The sequence below is a fragment of the Canis lupus genome, chromosome 23, assembly GCF_003254725.2.
Source record: "Canis lupus dingo isolate Sandy chromosome 23, ASM325472v2, whole genome shotgun sequence".
Classification (NCBI taxonomy): Eukaryota; Metazoa; Chordata; class Mammalia; order Carnivora; family Canidae; genus Canis; species Canis lupus.
In genome coordinates this window covers 46077685-46098294 of record NC_064265.1, presented here as the reverse complement: position 1 = coordinate 46098294, position 20610 = coordinate 46077685, and the positions used below count along the sequence as shown (strand labels likewise).

At 40.1% G+C, this 20610-nt stretch overlaps 1 protein-coding gene across 1 annotated transcript in view; it reads left to right on the top strand.

Moving 5' to 3' along the window:
• IGSF10 (immunoglobulin superfamily member 10) overlaps window positions 1-20610 on the top strand; it is a 58049-nt gene that overhangs the window by 29149 nt on the left and 8290 nt on the right. Inside the window, exons 4-5 of the mRNA XM_035705229.2 lie at window positions 3239-3629; window positions 16062-20426. Coding sequence (XP_035561122.2) covers window positions 3239-3629; window positions 16062-20426 — 4756 coding nt within the window. The remainder of the gene's footprint in view (window positions 1-3238; window positions 3630-16061; window positions 20427-20610) is intronic.

Here is a 20610-nt window from a genome sequence, read left to right as displayed (position 1 = left end):
ACTCAACATGCAAAAAAAAAAAGAAAAAAGATCCAATTAAAAAGAGCAGAGGACCTGAATAGACACTTTTTTTCCCTAAAAAAGACAATGGCCAACAAACACATACAACATACTCAACATCACTAATCATCAGGAAAATGTATATCAAAACCACAATGAGTCATCACCTCACACCTGTCCAAATGGCTAAAATTAAAGACAAGAAATCACAAGTGTTGGCAAGAATGTGCAGGAGAGGGAGCCCTTGTGCCCTGTTGGTAAGAACATAAATTGGTGCCGCCATTGTGGAAAACACTGTGGAGTTTCCTCCAAAAATTAAAAATTGAAATACCATGTAATCCAGTAATCCCCACTACTGGGATTTACCAAAGAAAATGAGAACACTGATTCAAAAAGATATACATACCCCAACGTTTACTGCAGCATTATTTAAAATAGCCAAAATAGGGAAGCAATAGTAGTAGTAACTAATATTGCATTCCATATTAAACTTTAATGAAAAATACTCATAGACATGTACTTATCATTTTGTTTTATAGTTCTCTGTTTCTCTAAATTTCTTCCATTATAATTTGGTGACTTTCCTTAGTGCTATGTGTCCTTTCTTTATATTTTTTGTGAAACTATTACAGGTATCTGATTTATGGTTACCACAGGGTTCATATATAATGTAATATTCTATGTCTGTAGCCATCTATTTTAATTTGATGATCACTTAAAAAAATGTAGTACTTTTAGAACATTGTTGAATTTAAGATTTTATTTATTTATTCATGAGAGACAGAGGCAGAGAGACACAGGCAGAGGGAGAAGCAGGCTCCATGCAGGGAGCCCAATGTGGGACTCGATCCTGGGTCTCCAGGATCAGGCCCTGGGCTAAAGGCGGTGCTAAACCGCTGAGCCACCTGGGCAGTCCAAAGCACTACATTTTTGCCACCACTCCCAATGTTTCGTGTTTTGAGGTCCTATTTTGTATCTTACTATTTTGTGACTCCATTGACTAATAATTATGTCTAGATGATTTTACTACTTTTATATTTTAAACTTCATACTAGAGAAGTTAGTGTTCGGGCCACTATTACCTTCATTATATATTTACTTTTATTGGTGAGATCATTTCTTTTATAATTTTATTGTTTCTAGTTATGGCTTTCCCACTTAAATTAGTTCCTTTAACGTTTCTTGTAAAACTGGTTTGTTGTTGATAAATTCCTTATCTTTTACTTGTCTGGGAAACTCCTCATCTCTCTTCAGTTCTGAGTGATAATCATGCTGGGTAGAGAATTCTTGCCTGTGATTTTTTTTTGTCCTTCCAACACTTTAAAAATATGTCATTCCCTTCTTACCTGTAAAGTTTCAGCAGAAAAATCAGTTGTGATGGTCATTTGGGGGTGTCCTTGTATGTAATTTGTGGCTTTACTGCTTTTAAGATTCTCTTTTTAACTGTTGGTACTTTGATTATAATATGTCTTCATGAAGGTCTCTTTAGGTTCATCTTCCTTAGGACTCTCTGTTTCCTGGACATGGATGTCTGTTTCATTCATCAGGTTAGGGAGTTTTCAGCCATTATTACTTCAAATAGGTTTTCTGTGCCTTTTTCTCTCTCTCCGCCTTCTGGGACTTCTATAATGGAAATGTTTGAATGCCTGATGTTGTCCCAGAGATCCCTTATGGTTCTTAATTCTTTTTTCCTTTTTACTGTTCTGATAGAGTGATTTCCACTACTGTCCTCCACATTATTGATTCACTCCTCTGTATCATCTAATCTCAATTGCCTCCAGTATATGTTTTATTTCAGTTATTCTTCAGCCTTGATTGCTTCCTTTTTATGTTTTCTATTTCATGGTTGAGGTTCTCACTGTGTTGGTTCAGTCTTCTAAGTTTGGCGAGCATCCTTATGGTCACTATTTTGAATTATTTTTCAGGTAGGTTATTTCATTTGGAACATATTCCTCTGTGGCTTCATTTTGTCTGTTTCTGAGTGTTTAGGTAGATCAGTTGTATTACCCAGTCTTCAAGGACTGGCTTTAGATCAGTGTCCAGTGGGGTCCAGTAACAAACCCCTCCGATTTTCCAACTGCAGTGCCTCTGGGGTATCCCCTGTGTGGACTGTGTGCACCCTCCTGTTGTGGCTTGTATGTACTGGTGGGTCTTCCTTCCAACTGGCTGGCAGTGACTGTTGCAAGCATTCTAATATATGGGGGGCTACTTGGGAATAAACTGCTCCTACCAGCACGGAGCTAGTGAGATAGAAGGGGGGAGTCAAAAGAAATGGTGCCTATCATCACTTCTGTTCCCAAAGAATGTTAGAGTGGGTCCCCACCCCTCTGGCAAATGATAAGGTTAATCTCCTTTATGTGTAACCCAGGTACTTTTCAAACTGCTGCCTCTGCCCTGGGACTTGGAGCAAGTAAGATTACATGCACACGTTTTAAGAGCAGGGTCTCAGTTTCCCACTGCCTTCCCAGACATATGCCCCACTGGTTTTCAAAACCAGATATGTCTTCCCAGTGCAGATCGCCTAGGCTCAGGAGTCTAATCCAATGTGGGGCTTGAGCCCCTGGTTCCTCAAGGAGGGCCTCTATGGGTGTGATACCACCCCATACCCTTTAGGGGTCATCACACTGGGATTGTGGGTCCTACCTAGACCACATTTTCACCCCTCTCCATGATATACTTTTCCTTTATACCCTTAATTGTATAAAATCATTTCTTCAAGTCTTCAGTTTGTTCTCAGAGATAGTTGTTTTATAAATAGTTGTAGTTCTGGTTTGTCCATGGAAGGAGGTAAGCTCAGAATCTTCCTATTCTATCATCTTGATCCCCAAGACACATCTGATTTCTACTCCAAAGCTCCTCATAAAATAGATACAGCATAATAAATAAAGTCAGTAATATCTTTATAAAAGATAAAATGCCAGTGTTCATAAGAGTATTTTGACATCATACTGGGTTTGTATATCTCAAAGTTAGGGAATCTTTCAAAAATAACCACAATGTAATTATTCTATCTTTAATTTTAGCAATAACTCCTTAATATTATCAACTCTTCATGAGTATTCTAATTTCCCTGATACTCTCATATTTAATTTGCAACCAATTTGTTTGAATTAGGATTCAAACAAGATATACATGTTGCACTGAATTAATTCCAACAAGTTTCATTATTGATACACTTTTCACTTTTCCCTTTTGTGAAAATTCTTTTGACAAACTAAATGTTTTGTTTAATCCTTAGGTCTTAAAAATGAGCTATAACAAAATCCGAAAACTTCAGAAAGATACTTTTTATGGCCTCAGGAGCTTGACACGGTTGCATATGGACCACAACAATATTGAATTTATAAACCCAGAGGTTTTTTATGGACTCACCTTTCTCCGACTGGTGCACTTGGAAGGAAATCAGCTCACTAAGCTCCATCCAGATACATTTGTCTCTTTCAAATACCTCCATATATTTAAAACATCTTTCATTAAGTACCTTTACTTGTCTGATAACTTCCTGAACTCCCTCCCTCAAGAGATGATTTCCAATATGCCTGATTTGGAAAGCCTTTATCTTCATGGGAACCCATGGACCTGTGATTGCCACTTAAAATGGTTGTCTGACTGGATACAGGAAAACCCAGGTATGTATGCTGTTTATTTCTTTGTCCTAATTAGAGGAAACCGCGGGGAGGCCAAGGTAATTGAGCTGGAAAGAAAATGGACACTAAATAATAATTCAGTGGTAATGAATTCTCTTTCATAATTATTTGTATGTTTGTTTCAGGTCAGCTATCCATAAATCATCACTTCTGGCAAAATTAGGAAATAAGGAATGTTTGTGTATGTTACTCTACCTACCATGAGCTACACAACCCTTCCCTTTTTTTATCTTCCCTTCAGTCATTCAGTCAATACACATTTTTTTGGAGTTCTAGTCAAGGTCCTGTGCTCAGTGGTAGAAATACCATGAGCACTCTCTCCTCTAACCATGCCTCTCGCGGGCTACAGATAAGCAAACAGATAATCAGAGTGTGAAATGTGCTTTGATGGGGAAAGTAAAATTTGCATGAAGAGGGCAGGATCCGTTCAGTCAACAAGTAGTTATTATAATACTGTGAGCAAGGGATCACAAAGAACACAGGGATCTAAAAATAAAACAGATAGCACCTTCACCGACCTTACATTCCTGTGGGGGAGGAGGGCCGGAAATGGACAAACAACTAACTGCACTATTAATGGTTGAAATCTGATTAAACAATTAAGTCTTTAAGATAATGACTGAAAGGAGCCTATTGATTTTGGCATCAAAGGGGTGGGTGGTTACTTTGCAAAGAGCGATGGAAGCCGGATTGCTGTCTTGGGAGGGAGAGGTGGAAGGCAGGGAGCAGTCTACTCTTTTGGAAAGGTTTGGCCTGAGATGAAGCAAGGGAGGAAGGATGCAGCCAGATGGAAATGTGCAATCACACGGGACTCTTCAAGCATGAGAGAGACTTGAGTATGTTCAAGGCGAGAAGAGAAAAGAAAGGGCAGATCATCCTTCGAACAAGTCCGTGAGAAGACTGGAGGGCAAGAGATCCAGACATAGGAGCAAGGATTTTCCTTAGGAGAACAGAGAACTAGATGGGCACAGAGGCAGGGGATCTCCTGAGTCTGGTAGAAAAAACAAAGGAAGTGCTTATCTGATGGCTTTTCCTCTTCTGTGAAGTTGTAGGAGAGGTGAGTGAGGAGGGTCCTAGGAAAAGGTCAAGGCCAGAAACTTGAGAAAAGTGGAAAAGATTTGAAGTTGCTGCCATCACGTGTGTGTGTATATGTGTGTAGTCGGTTCATTAGTTTAAGACCAAACCAGAAAACATTAACTGAACACTGAGAATTACTTTAAGGCAATAGACAGCACCTTTGCTCTCAAGGAGCATATATTTTTGGCAAATATGTTAAACACATAAAAAGACAAGAAAGCTATGAATGAAAAACATCAAAACACTTATAATGAAGTTCCATAGGGGCTCAAAGTCAGTAAAACTTACTTCTGCCTTGATTAAAAAGGAGGGAAATTGGACTGGGCCATAGAAGATACATCAAGGGGGAAAAGAAGGAATAAGAGAGCTAGCAGAGTTAACGTACTGAGTTTGTGGTTGACATTGTGCCAGATGCTTTCTATTTAATCCTCACAATGATCTTCTAATTACAAGATGAAGAAACTGAGGCTTAGGAAATTTGGGTGTCTTGGGCTAGTCATTTAGATCCTTTATGCTTCAATTTCTCACCTGTAACATAGGGATAATAATAACTGTGAAGAATAATTAATACATACAAAGTGCTTAGCGCAATGTATAGCACCAAGCAAGCACTCAGTAAATGTGAAACATAATCATTTTCGTGCTACTTATCCAGGTCACACAGCAAGAAAGTAGAAAAGCAGAAATTCAAAAGTCCAAATCTTTTTCTACAATGTATTTGGTGGGGCAGCCCTGGTGGCTCAGCGGTTTAGCGCTGCCTTCAGCCCAGGGCATGATCCTGGAGCCCTGGGATCGAGTCCCACATCAGGCTCCCTGCATGGAGCCTGCTTCTCCCTCTGCCTGTGTCTGCCTCTCTCTCTCTCTCTCTCTCTCTCTCTGTGTGTCTCATGAATAAATAAAATCTTTTAAAAAAATGTATTTGGGGTGGAGAAACTGCTTTCTACATGAAGATCTAGAACAAGCTGCATAAAGAGGGTAATAGCCCAAATTGCCTGGCATAGGCTCAAGAGAGATGTGCAGGGTGTTCTGAAACCCACTGTAGGGAGCATTGAATGCCAGGTGATGAGGATTGTACTTTATCCTATAGACAAGAGAGATTTTACAGTGAAAGCTTTGAACACGGAGATGCTTTTTGGGGATGGTCAATGTAGGAGCAGCAGACAGGAGGAACTGGAGCGGTGGGAAGAAACAAAAGCCCAAGGATGAAGGGCTCAAGATGGCTTGTGTCTGAGGAATGACAGATTGAACTATGAGGTGACCACATCTGAATGTAGCTTCACAGACCCCCAAGACACTGAGTGAGGGGTTTCTCAGTACTTTCCAATGCCATGGAGGAGATAAAAGAATGAGGAATGGGAAAGAACTACTGAGTTTTCACTTGGTTGCTAGCTGAAGGAGAATGGGGGAGCATATGAAGAAAGCTTATATGAGAAACATAGCAATGGGGGCTCGGGGAGAAGATGATGCTCAGGACCAGAGAACCACACACTCAGAAAGTGATTCTGTATCCGGTTCCTACAAGGTATCAAACCTACTTGCCATTTTGCTAATTTATATGTTCCGGTCATAAAATCAAGCTACTATTTATTGTTAGCAGCTAACATTTTAAGTGGAAAATGCCATGATTGTAAGATACCCAGGTATTTTATATACTAAGGAATAAAAAAAAAAAATCCAGGGTTGACAAATTATAGCCCACGGGCCAATCACAGTCCTCCACAAGGCTTTGGTAAATAGAGTTCTATGGGAATACAGTCATGCCTGGTTCTGTGGCTGCTTTGACGCTACAGTGGCCTAGTCCAGTTGCTAGGTCAGACACCTTTGGTCCACAAACCTAACGTCTTTACTACCTGGCCCTTTACATAAAAAGTTTGTTGATCGTGGCCTACAGAACAAAGCCCAAACCCCCTAGTCCAGCGGCGCCTAGCCTCAGCCTGGTTTCCTTGCTTTCCAGTCCTCACAACCCCTTGCCATCCCAGGCACACTGTGCCATTTTACTACCTCCTCCCTGTGGCTTTCCTGCCAGCAGCACTTGCCTTCCTTCTCTGCCTGGTGAGCTCCCAGCCTGCCTGCACACTTGGCTCAGCGCTCACTCCTTCTGCAAAGCCTAGTACTCTCCCACTGCCCTCCTCCATCTGTATTTGAATATAATTGGCCCTTGACCAATATGTTGACCCCCAAAACAGTTGAAAAATCTGTGTAGGTAGCTTTTGAATCCCCCAAAACTTAACCACCCATAGCCTACTATTGACAGAAAGCCTTACGGATAACCCACCTGGTCAATTAACTCCTATTCATACATTGTATGTATTTTTTACTGTATTCTTATAATAAAACTAGAGAAAAGAAAAGGTTTCTGAGAAAATCATAAGGAAAATACGTTTACAGTACTGTATTTATCAATACTGTAAATTTACGTCATCTGCTTTTACAAGATGGTGCCCGTACCTGTATCAGTAATGTCTTATATAAAATACTGTAGATAGTATATGAATTGCTAATACTAGACATCAAAAATGAAAAGATATAAAAAAATGAAAAGAAAATGTCGAAAAGAAATCATGTTTATGTTACATTCATGCATTGATAATGAAGCAACAATAGGGCTGCAGATGGATGTCTAGTGTAATTGATACACCTGCTTTAGGGTAGCCTCACCTATACACTAAAGATGCGGGAGTAGGCTTATTCATAATACACTGTTGGAAACTTTTTTTTTCTAAAACCACTTACCTGTGATGATAGGCTGATAATGCAGTTTCTCCGATTATAAGAGAGAGGCGTACCGTACAGTAGCGACGTTCTTCGAAAGAAAAATTGCGAGACCCTAAGTAAACACACACATCAGCCTTCTAGTAAGCATCGCTCACGGCATGCCTGTGTAAGGGGAGGCTATCCGCCTCCACACAAGGCCCGCATGTGGAATCCTACATAATGACAAGTGAGGCAACCATACAAAAACCCCTCACGCCATCCTTACCATGCGGTTGTTGGACTGTTGCACAAACGCACTCACAATAGGGAAGTTTCCTGGCTCTACCGCATGGTAATTACTTACGGTTCTGTAAGTGGAGGTGGATCGTCAGCAGGTCTTCATCCTCATCACCTCCACGTTGAAGAGGTGAAGGGGGGCGTGGGGGCACCAGTGTCGCCAGCAGAGAAGTGGAGGCCAGAGGGGCCCGGGCACTCAGCGGGACTCTACAGTGATAAATTGTGCTTTGTTGGACTTTCTGCTCTTTTATTTTTCTACGACTGTTTCTACGTGCAACCAATCTTTCTTGCACCATTTGCTTTAGCCTCAGTGTCCACATCACAGAAGGGGTCACGTCATAACGCAAGTCAGAAGCAGGCCTGAATAAGAGAACCCTTCTGCCAGACTGTCTCATGTAGGTTTGTTTTCTGGCACTGCCTTTTGTATGTTTTCTTCCTCCTCATTAGTCACTGGTTTGGAAGCATTAATCTCTACCCAGTCATCTCCTCTTTAATTTCTCTGGTATCTATTAGTTCTTGAATTTCTCCAAGATCCGTATCTTGAAGCCCTTTACCACCATCCCCCCAACCCGCTCCCCGATAGATAGATAGATAGATAGATAGATAGATAGATAGATAGATAGATAGATATAGATTTTTTTTTTCCATATCCACAGTCTCTTATGATTTCCTTGACTGGCTCTGGACTAAGTCTTTTGAAGTTGTGCACTCCATCTGGACATAGTTTTCTCCAGCAGGAATTTGCTGTTGCAGACTTGATGGCTTCCATTGCCTTGTCCTATAACGACAATGGCATCTTCGGTGGTGTAATCCTTCTAGATTTTCAAGATGTTCTATGAGGGTTCTCTTGCATAGAATTAATAATCCTGTCCATAGAATACAGTGTTTAATGAGCCTTGATGACCCCTCTTTATGACCCCTTGAATTAGAGGACGAATCAGCAATATGTTTGGGGGCAAGTAAGCCACTTTAATACTTTTGGTGTTGAACTCCTGGGGTTTTGGGTGGCTCGGGGAATTCCCCAACGTTAAAAGAACTTTACAAAGCAGGCTCTTACTGGCAAGGCACTTCCTGACTTCAGGAACAAAGAATAGATGGGACCAATTTGGAAAAAAATATTCTCATCAGCCAGGCCATTTTGCTGTACAATGAAAACCCTGGCAACTGGTGTTTACCATTTCCTTTCAAGGCTCGGGATTTAGCAGCTTTATAGATAATCATGAACCCGACTGCATTTGCAGACCATAGTACAGTTAGCCCATCCCTTCCTGTCTGAAATCCAGGTGCTTCCTTCTCTTCCTAATAAATGTTCTTTGTGGCATTTTTATCCAGAATAGGGCACTTTCATCTACATTGAAAACCTAATTTCAGGCAGGTATCCTTTCTCCTCAGTGATTTTTGTGATGGTGTCTGGAAACTCATCTGCTTCCTCTTAGGTGGTGGAAGCTGCTTCTCCTGTTATCTTTATATATTTCAAGCCAAATTTTTCTAAAATGTCAAACCATCCTTTGCTGGTATTAAATTCTCCAGGTTAGGTCCTTCTCCTTTCTTTTGCTCTAAGCTTCATTATAATGACTTTGCTTTTTCTTGAATCACACTAGAGTCTACAGATACGCCTTTCTTATAGCAATCTTGCACCCACATAAAAGCTGTATTTTTCAACACAAGATAAAAACGTATTTTGCGGAAAGTGCAAGGTTTTCACACCTGCTGGTATAGTGCAGTGACAGCTTCAAGGAATTTCCTCTTTTTTTCTTACAGAGGTCCTTATGCTGGCTTTGCTGATGTTAAGGTGCCAGGTAACTGCAGCTCAAACCTCGTATTAACTTTTTTTTGTCGTAACTTTGCTTCTTGGGAGCACTTCCAGCATCACTAGTGGCACTTTGTATGGGTCCCATGGTATTATCCAAGGTTTATGGCATTGTGCTAAACATGATGAAAAATACCTGAGAACCATGAGATCACTTTACTGCAGTGTGCAATTTACCAGAGCGATGAATTACTCACATGGAGATGATTAGTGTCATACAGCTTTTTTTTTTTTGACATTTGTAGAGAGTTTAATCAGCAAGTTGAAAAATCAGACATGCAAACATGTTTTACATCATAAGTTCAATTCCCTCAGGATTTTTCACAATGGGCACATAAATATAAAAGTAAATTTTACAATAACTGAACTGTGAACTGAATTTTCAGTACTGTGCGTGCACTCAGTTGATTCTATATCAACAACTATTATTGGAAAAAACTAAGAATTTTCTACAGGAATTGACACAGAGTTATTCCCCTCATCTTAAGTCCATCCCTCCCTTGAGTCTACATCATGGACAGACACTGAGTGGTTAACAAATAAACTACGATTTCTGTTTTAGAGGCTAAGGTTGCAATCTCGATTTTCCCTAAATCACACGTTGGTTTTGTTCCTTTAGGGAAATCACCTTGACTCTTCTATCTGATTATTCTCATCTACAGATTAGGATTAAGGTGTCACTGGCATACAGCATGTTATGATACAGAAAAATGACCATATATATGTTTTCATAGCATTTTGAAAATATTAATATAAAATTGTAATTATGAAAACAATTCTTAAGAAAGTTTCATTTTGCAACAGGATTTCCAACATTAATACATATTAAGATGAAGGAAATATTAAATATAGGAATATGAAGATTTCATAATTTTATTTATGAAAACCTCAGAAATTGTAGTTTGTCATACAGCATTTTTAAATGGATACAACACTTGAGTTCACCTCTATAGTAATAGGAGGTGGCTACAGAATTACTATGGTAGTACAGTTAATTTTAGGTGGTTATGATTTAATATTGTATGTTTATTTCTTTACATTTTTCTCGGCTGTGAATGGTGCTACCTATGGTCTTTAAGCATGTACAAGTTTTGATAAGTTTTAACTTTCTATAATGGATTTGTGCATATTGTATGCACTCACGACATATGTAAAATTTTTTCAACATTCGTAGGCAAGGTTTTTCAAATTGCCACACATCTCAAAAAAATTTTTCAGTTTATTTATTGAAGAAATTCACATATAAGTGGACCCACAGAGTTCAAACCTGTATTGTTCAAGGGCCAACTATAATCATTTCAGCACTTTCAGATTACCCACAACTTCATTCTTAAACGGAAAACATCTTATTGTATTTATTAGTATTAAATGTCTTTTGCCTTTTCTATTCTGATTTATTTGTATCTAGCTCCTAGAATGTGCCTAGAACATACTTGGTTCTCAAACTAAGCTCTGATTCGCTATTTTGAAGGTGAATACAAATGAGTCCACTACTCACCTATGATCTTAGTATGTCCCCAAATTGTGTATTTACTCGGCATGAGACAGGCAATCCTTTTACACATATCTCAGTAGTCCAGTCTAACACAGCTTTATCTATTTTTGGGTATCTTTCCTACTTAGGTTACGCAAAGCTTTTTGTCTTGTTTCTCTATAAAATAAACATTTGTTTTACAAATGTCAAATTGCTGTCTAGCTTCTGTTTCCAGGCCTTTCTACCTACCTTCTTGTTTTAGTGTCAGAGCGTAGTGTAATCTTAATACAAAGATTGTATTATTTTCGGTTTTTTAAAGATTTTATTCGAGAGAGAGCGGGGGGAGGGGGAGAGAAGGAGCAGAGGAAGAGAATCTCAAGCAGACTCTGCACTGAGCACAGAGCCTGAAGCTGGGCTCAGTCTCACAATCCTGAGATCATGACTTGAGCTGAAACCAAGCATCAGACACCCAACTGACTCAGCCACCCAGGCACCCCTTAATAGAACCATTTTAAGTGGCAAACTTAATATATGTAGTATCAACAGTGCATGTAACTTGGTTAAAGAGAAAATAATGTAAATAGCTAAAATAGTGTTCTGTGTTAGGGAAAATAGTGTGGTAGTAGTAGCCACATCACACGATTGACAGCTTGTCAGGTGCTACAGTAAAACACCTAAAATTTTAAGACACATCTCAAGTTACAATGTGGAAGAAATAGAACTTAGAATTAGACCTGCCCACCTTCATCCCTCCCTCCAATGGTTTCCTGAGCACCATTGACGGGGGCCAGGGACCTACAGATAAACAAGTATGGATCGGATGGTTTTGTGGGAAGACAGACAACAAGACAAGGCATTCTAATACTGGGTGGATGAGGAGTAGGACAGGGGAAGTGAGAGGTATAAGGAGAACATAAAGCAGAAAGCCCACCAGGAAGTGGTGTTGTGGTTGGCTCCTGCAAGATGTAAGTAGTTAGACCTTGAGGGAAGAGGGAGTGTCCGACAGCAGCATATTCTAGAATCTAATAAGACGTGGCAGGGAGAGCATGTCTGTGTGACTAAAAGTTAGTGTGATGGAGAGAATGGAAGTGATGTGATAAGATCTGCATCTGAAGTAAAATACCTGATGTCCAGGGCCTGCTAACTCTGGTCCAGGTGCTAGTAACACATACCAAGATGTGAGCATAATTCTGTGGTGAGGTTTAATTAAGCCAGAAGTCTACCATGTTCTTTGATTTGGCAGGGTCTGAACTCAAGGTACTGATCGGTAGGTTAAGGGTCATAGCTGGTTGGTAAGTGGGGGACTAAGAAGAGCCTCTTATGCGAACTCAAATGTTTTTAAGCTTACCAACTGCCTTCTCTGCATAGATTTAGACCTTAAAAATTACTGAAGGGGAGTGGGAATACCTGGACGGCTCGGCGGTTTAGTGCCTGTCTTCGGCCCAGGGCGTGGTCCTGGAGTCCCGGGATCGAGTCCCACGTCAGGCTCCCTGCATGAAGCCTGCCTCTCTATCTCTCTGCCTGTGTCTCTGCCTCTCTCTGTCTCTCATGAATAAATAAATTAAAAGTCTTTAAAAAAAATTACTGAAGGAGGGACACCTGGGTGTCTCAGTGGTTGAGCATCTGCCTTTAGCTCAGGGCATGAGCCCCAGAGTCCTGGGATCAGGCTCCCTGTATGGAGCCTGCTTCTCCCTCTGCCTATGTCTCTGCGCCCCCCCCCCCCCGCTCCGTGTCTCATGAATAAATAAATTTTAAAAAATTACTGAATAAATAAATTTAAAAAAATTACTGAGCCAGATGTATATAGCATTACCTGTCATACTGGAGAACAAACTGAAGGATTTGGAGTCTATCCCCATTGTCACAAATAGCACAATCTCATCCCCCATTTTGTGTGGCATATATATATACGCGCCACACAAAGGCATATGCATGCATATGCATACACATACATACACACACATCTTCCTTATCCATTCCTCTATTGATAGACACTTAGGTTACTTCCAAATCTTGGCTATTGTAAATAGTGCTGCAATAAACATAGGGTGAATGTATCTTTTCAGATTAGTATTTTTGTATTCTTTGGGTAAAAATTATTGGATCATATGGTAATTCTATTTTTAATTTTTTGAGGAATCTCCATACTGTTTTCCACAGTGGCTGCACCAATTTACATTTTCACCATTAGTGCATGAAAGTTCCTTTTTCTCCATATCCTTGCCAACACTTGTGATTTCTTGTCTTTTTTAATTTAAGCCATCTGATAGGTGGAAGATGATGTCTCAGTGTGGTTTTGATTTGCATTTCCCAGATGACCATGATGTCGACCATCTTTTCATGTGTCCCTTGGCCATCTGTGTGTCTTCTTTGAAAAAAAGTCTATTCAGGTCCTATACTCATTTTTATTTATTTATTTTTTTATTATTTAAAGATTTTATTTATTCATGAGACACAAAGAGAGAGAGAGGCAGAGACACAGGCAGAGGGAGAAGCAGGCTCCATGCAGGGAGCCTGATGTGGACTTGATCCCAGGGTCTCCAGGATCATGCCCTGGGCTGAAGGTGGTGCTAAACCACTGAGCCACCGGGGCTGCCCACTATGCTCATTTTTAAATCAAAATCCTTGGGGTTTTGTTTTTTGGTGTTGAGCTGTATAAGCCCTTGTTATAGTTTGGATACTACCTAGTTATTGGATATATCATTTGCAAATATCTTCTCTCTTTCAGCAGGTTGCCTTTTTTGTTGATGATTTCCCTCGCTGGGCAAAAGTTTTTCTTTTGGTGTAATCTCAATAGTTTATTTTTGCTTTTTGTTTTCCTTGCCCAAAGAGACAGATCTAAGGAAGGGTTTCTATGGTCATTGACAGGTACATTTCTGCCTGTGATCTCCTCTAGGATTTTTATGGTTTCAGGTCTCACTTTTAGGTCTTTAACCCACTTAGAGTTTATTTTTGTGTATGATGTAAGAAAGTGGTCCAGTTTCATTCTTTTGCACGTAGCTGTCCAGTTTTGACATTTATTGAAGAGTCTGTCTTTTCCCCCATTGTATGTTCTTGCCTCCTTTGTCATAGATCAATGGACTATATAAGTATGGGTTTATTTCTGAACTCTCTATTCTGTTCCATTGATCTGTGCATCTGTTTTTTGTGCCAGCAACATCCTGTTTTGATTACTATGGCTTTGATAACTTGGTACCTGGGATTGTGATACCTCCAGCTTTGTTCATCTTTCTCAGGATTGCTTTGGTTATTTGGGATCTTTGTGGTTCTACACAAATAGAGTAATATATGTTTCGGTTTTGTGGAAAATGTGAGTATTTTGATTGGTATTTTAGTAAATCCAAGATTGCTTTGGTTAATAAGATACCTAGGAATAAACCTAACCAAAGATGTAAAGGATCTATACCCTCAAAACTATAGAACACTCCTGAAAGAAATTGAGGAAGACACAAAGAGATGGAAAAATATTCCATGCTCATGGATTGGCAGAATTAATATTGTGAAAATGTCAATGTTACCCAGGGCAATATACACGTTTAATGCAATCCCTATCAAAATACCATGGACTTTCTTCAGAGAGTTAGAACAAATTATTTTAAGATTTGTGTGGAATCAGAAAAGACCCCGAATAGCCAGGGGAATTTAAAAAAAGACATTTTAATTATATTAACTCTTCCAATCCATGAGCATGGACTATCTTTATTATTTGCTTATGTTGCCTTCAATTTCTTTTGTCAATGTTTTATACTCTTCAGAGCACAGGTCTTTCACCTCCTTGGTTAAGTTTAGTACTAGGCATTTTATTATTTTTGGTGCAATTATAAAGGAGATTGTTTTTCTTAATTCCTCCTTCTGCTACTTCATTGTTAGTGTATAGAAATGTAACAGGTTTCTGTATGCTAATTTTATATCCTGTGATTTTATTGAATTCAGTGATCAGTTCCAACAGTTTTTTGGTGGAGTCTTTATGATTTCTTACATCTACTGTCACATCATCTGCAAAAAGTCACAGTTTTGGTTCTTCTACGTCAACCTGGATGCCTTTCTTTTTCTTGTTCGAGTTCTGCAAGTAGGACTTCTAAAGGGTGCTAGGTGGAGTGAAAGTGCTGAGAGTGGACATCCTTGTCTTGTTCCTGATCTTAGAGGAGAAGCTCTCCATTTTTCACCATTGAGCCTGGTATTTTGTGGGTTTGTCATATTTGGCCTTTATTCTGTTGAGGTAGGTTTCCTCTAAACCCACTCTGTTGATGGTTTTTATCATGAACAGATGTTGAATTTTGTCAAATGCTTCCTATTCAACCATTGAGATGATCATATGGTTTTAATCCTTTGTTTTGTTGATGTAGTTTATTAGTCTCCAGAATAAAACCCAATTGATCATGGTGAATGTCCTTTTACTGTATTGTTAAATGCAGTTTGCTAATATTTTGTTGAGGATATTTACATTTATATTCATCAGGGATGTTGGCCTGTAGTTTTCTTGTGTTGCAGTATTTTTGCCTGGTTTTGGCATCAGGATAATGCTGACCTCATAGAATGTGTTTGGAGGCTTTCCTTTCTCTTCTCTATTTTGGAATAGTTTGAGAAAAATAGGTATTAACTCTTCTTAACCTTTTGTAAATTCTATCAAACATTTAATCTTTTAAAGGACAATCAAGTTCCATAACCCTTAAAACATTAAAATGAGGAAATGGAACTGAACTACTCTTAGTAAAAAGTGAGAAACACAAGCATATTATTTTGTCTCCCTATATAAGCAAATTAGTCTTTTAGGTAATATTTTCTGAGTACCAGATATAAATCAGGCACTTTCTAGGCATAGGAAATAAAGCAATCAACAAGACAGACAAAAATCTGTGTGACCATGGATATAATACTACAGCAGGGTACATAGACAATATCTTTTTAGAAACCAATACAAAGACCAAAAGGTAGTAAACTTTCTATAAACACTAAAATTTCCAATTTTTTTTCTTTCATATTTTAGCAAAAGCTATTTCTTTAAAATGTTCAAATGTAAAGAGGCCACAGCTGGCAATAACTCAACTGTTATTTTTCCTAGATATAATAAAATGCAAAAAAGACAGAAGTCCCTCCAGTCCTCAGCAATGTCCACTTTGCATGAACCCCAGGACCTCTAAAGGCACGCCTTTAGCTATGGTCCCAGCTGCAGCTTTCCTGTGTGCCAAGCCAACCATCGACCCATCCCTGAAAGTAAAGAGCCTGACTATTCTGGAAGACAGCAGTCCTATGTCCATCTCTCCTCAAGATTTCATGGCACCTTTTGGCTCCCTCACTTTGAATATGACAGATCAGTTTGGAAATGAAGCTAACATGGTCTGCAGCATCCAAAAGCCCTCAAAGACATCATCCATTGCATTCACTGAAGAAAATGACTATATTATGCTAAATACATCACTTTCAACATTTTTGGTGTGTAACATAGATTACAATCACATTCAGCAAGTGTGGCAAGTTCTGGCTTTGTACAGTGATACTCCTCTGATTCTAGAAAGGAGCCACTTGCTCACTGAAACACCACAACGCTGCTACAAATATAAACAGGTGGCTCCTAAACCTGACGACATCTTTACCGACATAGAGGCTGATCTCACAATAGATCCCCCTTGGTTAATGCAAGACCAAATTTCCTTGCAGCTAAATAGAAATGCCACCACACTCAGTACAATGCACATCCAGTACTCCAGTGATGTTCAAGTCACTTTGCCAAGGGCAGAAATAAAGCCAGTGAAACACAAATGGACCATGATTTCCAGAGATAATACTACTAAGCTGGAACGCACTGTTTTGATCGGTGGGACTATTAGCCTAGAATGCCCAGCCCAAGGAGACCCTGCCCCACATTTGGAGTGGCTTCTGGCTGATGGGAGTAAAGTGAGAGCCCCTTATGTTAGTGAGGATGGACGGATCCTAATAGACAAAAGTGGAAAACTAGAACTTCAGATGGCTGATAGTTTTGACACAGGTATATACCACTGCATAAGTACCAATTATGATGATGCAGATATTCTCACCTATAGAATTACTGTGGTGGAGCCCTCCATAGAAGCCTATCAGGAAAATGGGGCTCACTATACAGCTTTCATTGGTGAAACAGTTGACCTCCCATGCCATTCTTCTGGTATCCCAGATGCCTCCGTTAGCTGGGTTCTTCCAGGAAACACTGTGCTTTATCAGTCCTCCAGAGACAAGCAAATTCTTAACAATGGCACACTGAGAATATTACAGATCACCCCAAAAAACCAAGGCTATTATTGTTGTGTAGCAGCCAATCCATCAGGGGTTGACTTTTTGATTAACCAAGTTTCAGTCAAAACAAAAGGGCAAAGCCCAGTAGAGCATAATGTAGAAACAGATGGATCTGGACTTGATGAGCCCAATCCCATCTCTCCTCTTAAGGACCCACCAGCTGTGCAACTCCCTACATCTGCTCCAGTGGGAGCTGAGACTGGAAAACAAGTCTTGAGCACAAGTAAAAAGCACAACTATCGTGAGTCAATACACCGGCAGCGAGGAGATTCACCAAATAGACATTTTAGAGAATACAGGAGGCCTTTCCCTTCCTCTGCTCGGAGAATTGACCCACAACACTGGGCTGCGCTTTTGGAGAAAGCTAAAAAGAATACTATGCCAGAGAAGCAAGAAAATACTACGGCAAGGCCCCGTCCAGTAGTCACCCAGCTCCTGAAAATACCTGGTGAGGAAATAGACTCTTCAGGCATGCTCCCTCCAGATGAGGAATTTACGGTCCTGGCAACGAAGGCTCCTAGTGTCCTGTCAAGGATAGTGATTGCCAATTCCAGAGCAATACTTGATAGCCCTGTGACAAATATAACTGCTGTCACCGAAGTATCTCCAGTTGTGGGTCCACCAATACTACCTCCTGAGAAACCAATGGATTTCACACTGTCTCCTATTAAAACCACAGCCATGTCAAAGAATATAAGCCTGACTTTATTGAACAAAATGCAAGGCACAAGCAATGAAAATTTATCCACTGTCTTTCCTCTACTACCTGAAGCAATGCAATTTCAGGAAGCTGACAAAACTGGGAGGAAAAAAGAGCATTTACAGAGTACACTCCCAACAGCAGTGGGAACTATGGGCCAAGACGTCAATATCAAAACGCTAAGTAGTGCTAAAAGCAAAGCTGACATATTCTTAGGGTCAGTAAATTCCACAAAGAGCCCTCAGACATCTGTAACAGGAGTCAGTGATGCTAGGAGCAATCACCTCTATCCATACATTACTCAAAAGCTTAGCACCTCGGAGATACCTTCGGGTCCAGACACTGCTGCTCATTCTCAGTTACAGATGCCCAGAAATAGTACGACTAACATCCCACTACCATCCAGGCGCTTTGGAAGGCGGAGGAAAATTTGGGGCAGGAGTCGAATTATCAGCCCATACAGAATTCCAATTCTTCGACAGCATAGATATGGCTTTGTGAGACCAACATCCAGAGTTTCTTTTGAAGAAAGCACTACTTCATTTTCAGCCACAGAGGTCAATGTGGTGTGCCCATCCTGTTCTCCCAGGGAAAGGCTCACCACTGCTACAGCAGCATTGTCTTTTCCAAGTTCTTCCCCCATGATGCTCACCAAAGCTGAAATTGCCAAAGTCACAGAAGAAGAGTCTACAACTCTAGTCCACAATCCGTCATTACTATTTGAGAACAAACCAAATGTAAATATTGAGAAAACAATACCCACAATAAAATATTTCAGTGCTGAGAGTACCCAAGTGCTTCCAACCGATGCAGTTATGACCGATGCCCCCAAATCCTTACCTTTGGAAAAAATGCATATAACAAATAATGGTTACCGAAGTATGTCTAGTGTCAATGAAGTTATAAGAGAGTCAATGATTGTATCACCACTTCCAGGTCCTACCATCAAGCCATCTATGTCTACTACTACAGCCACTACAAGATTTTTGAGAAGGAAAATTCCCTGGCAGAAAATCTTTGTAAATAACCATGTCCAAAAAGAGAGGTTAAAGAATCAGCATCATTTTAGCTTACCAAAAGCCACAGCCACAGCCACAGCGCTTCCTAAAATATCTCCTGCTTTACCCACAGATAAAGTTTTCCCTTTCCATTTTACAACACTCTCAGCAAGTGTGATGCAAATTCCATCTATAACATCAGCTACAGCTTACCAAAATACCACTGAAACACACAGTTCTAGAAGTCTCCCCACAATGAAAAAGCTGCCCTTTCCACCAGTTTACCCTACACCTTCTAGTATCTCAAGCAAAGAATCAAGCACCAATTTTATATCAAGGCAGACATCCAGGCTGACAGTTCCGGCTGCTGCCCCTACATCAGTCATTATCCATAAAACCCAAATAGCCAGACCCAGCATGCAAAAAGCACAAAGGAAAAAGGAGCCTCAGAAGAACAGGAATGAGCCACACTCTTCTCCCAGTCAGAGTTCTGGCTTCACTGCATCGACTACTATGACACCTCCTGACCTAACTGCAGCTGAAACTTCAACCAAGCCCAGTATCTTTGCTTTCACTCATTCTCCCTTAGAAAACACAAACCACATTTCAAGCACAGTGGGTCTTTATCCAAGAACGCTTACGCTGACAGACATAATTGAAGAATTACCCAAAGAGAATACTCAGACTTTGAAGAGCAGAATGGTTTCTGGAATCACTTTGTCCAGCAAACTACACCAGAACACCACAACTAGGAAGACAATCATTAGACACTCAACCATGCCACCATTCGTGAGTAGCAGTGCTGCTCCAATGTCAATTCCCATCTCCCATCCCTTGAGTAATCAAAGCACAGTCACAGACAACACGGCAACTCCTGTTTTTAGGATGATGACAAATACAATGGTCAAGCCACGTGAACACTCTAGGCACAATGCTAGTCCACAGCAATTAGCAGCAGAGGTTGCAGCATCTCCCAAAGTTCTCCCAAATGTCAAGGTTACAATCGGAACCACCCACTTTATCTACTCCCGTCTGTTTCATTCTACTTCCACGCCAGCACTAATAACAGTTACGCCACAGAATTCTAAACTGACTTCCTCTCCCTGGTCAGAAAACCATTTCTGGCACAAGTCATATCCAGAAATTGCTGAAAAAGGCAAAAAGCCAGTAGAGAGCATATTGCCCGCTCCAGGCTTGCCAGAGGACACCACTCATGCTTCAAATTGGGAAATTCAGAAGACTGCAAAGAGAAATGGCTTTGATAAGACACCAGATCAAAAAATAACAACTTCTGAACTCCTTCCCTTTGATTCTTTGTCTAGGAATATATTTGAAAGGCCCAGAATAGTTGGAGGAAAAGCGGCAAGTTTTACTGTTTCGGCTAACTCAGATGCCTTTCTTCCTTGTGAGGCTGTTGGAAATCCCCTGCCCACCATCCGCTGGACTAAAGTCTCATCAGGTATCTGAAAATGTTTCTCTTTCCACTTCATCTTCTGTAGTCATAAAACAAGGAAAAGATTGCGTTATATTTCAAGGTTACACATCCAAAGAATCAACACCCATTTCATGATCTCTCCAGAATATAGAAACGATTGACATCCTCGTTTGACATTTGCTGCAAGTTTTTGCTCATTAGAAGTTCT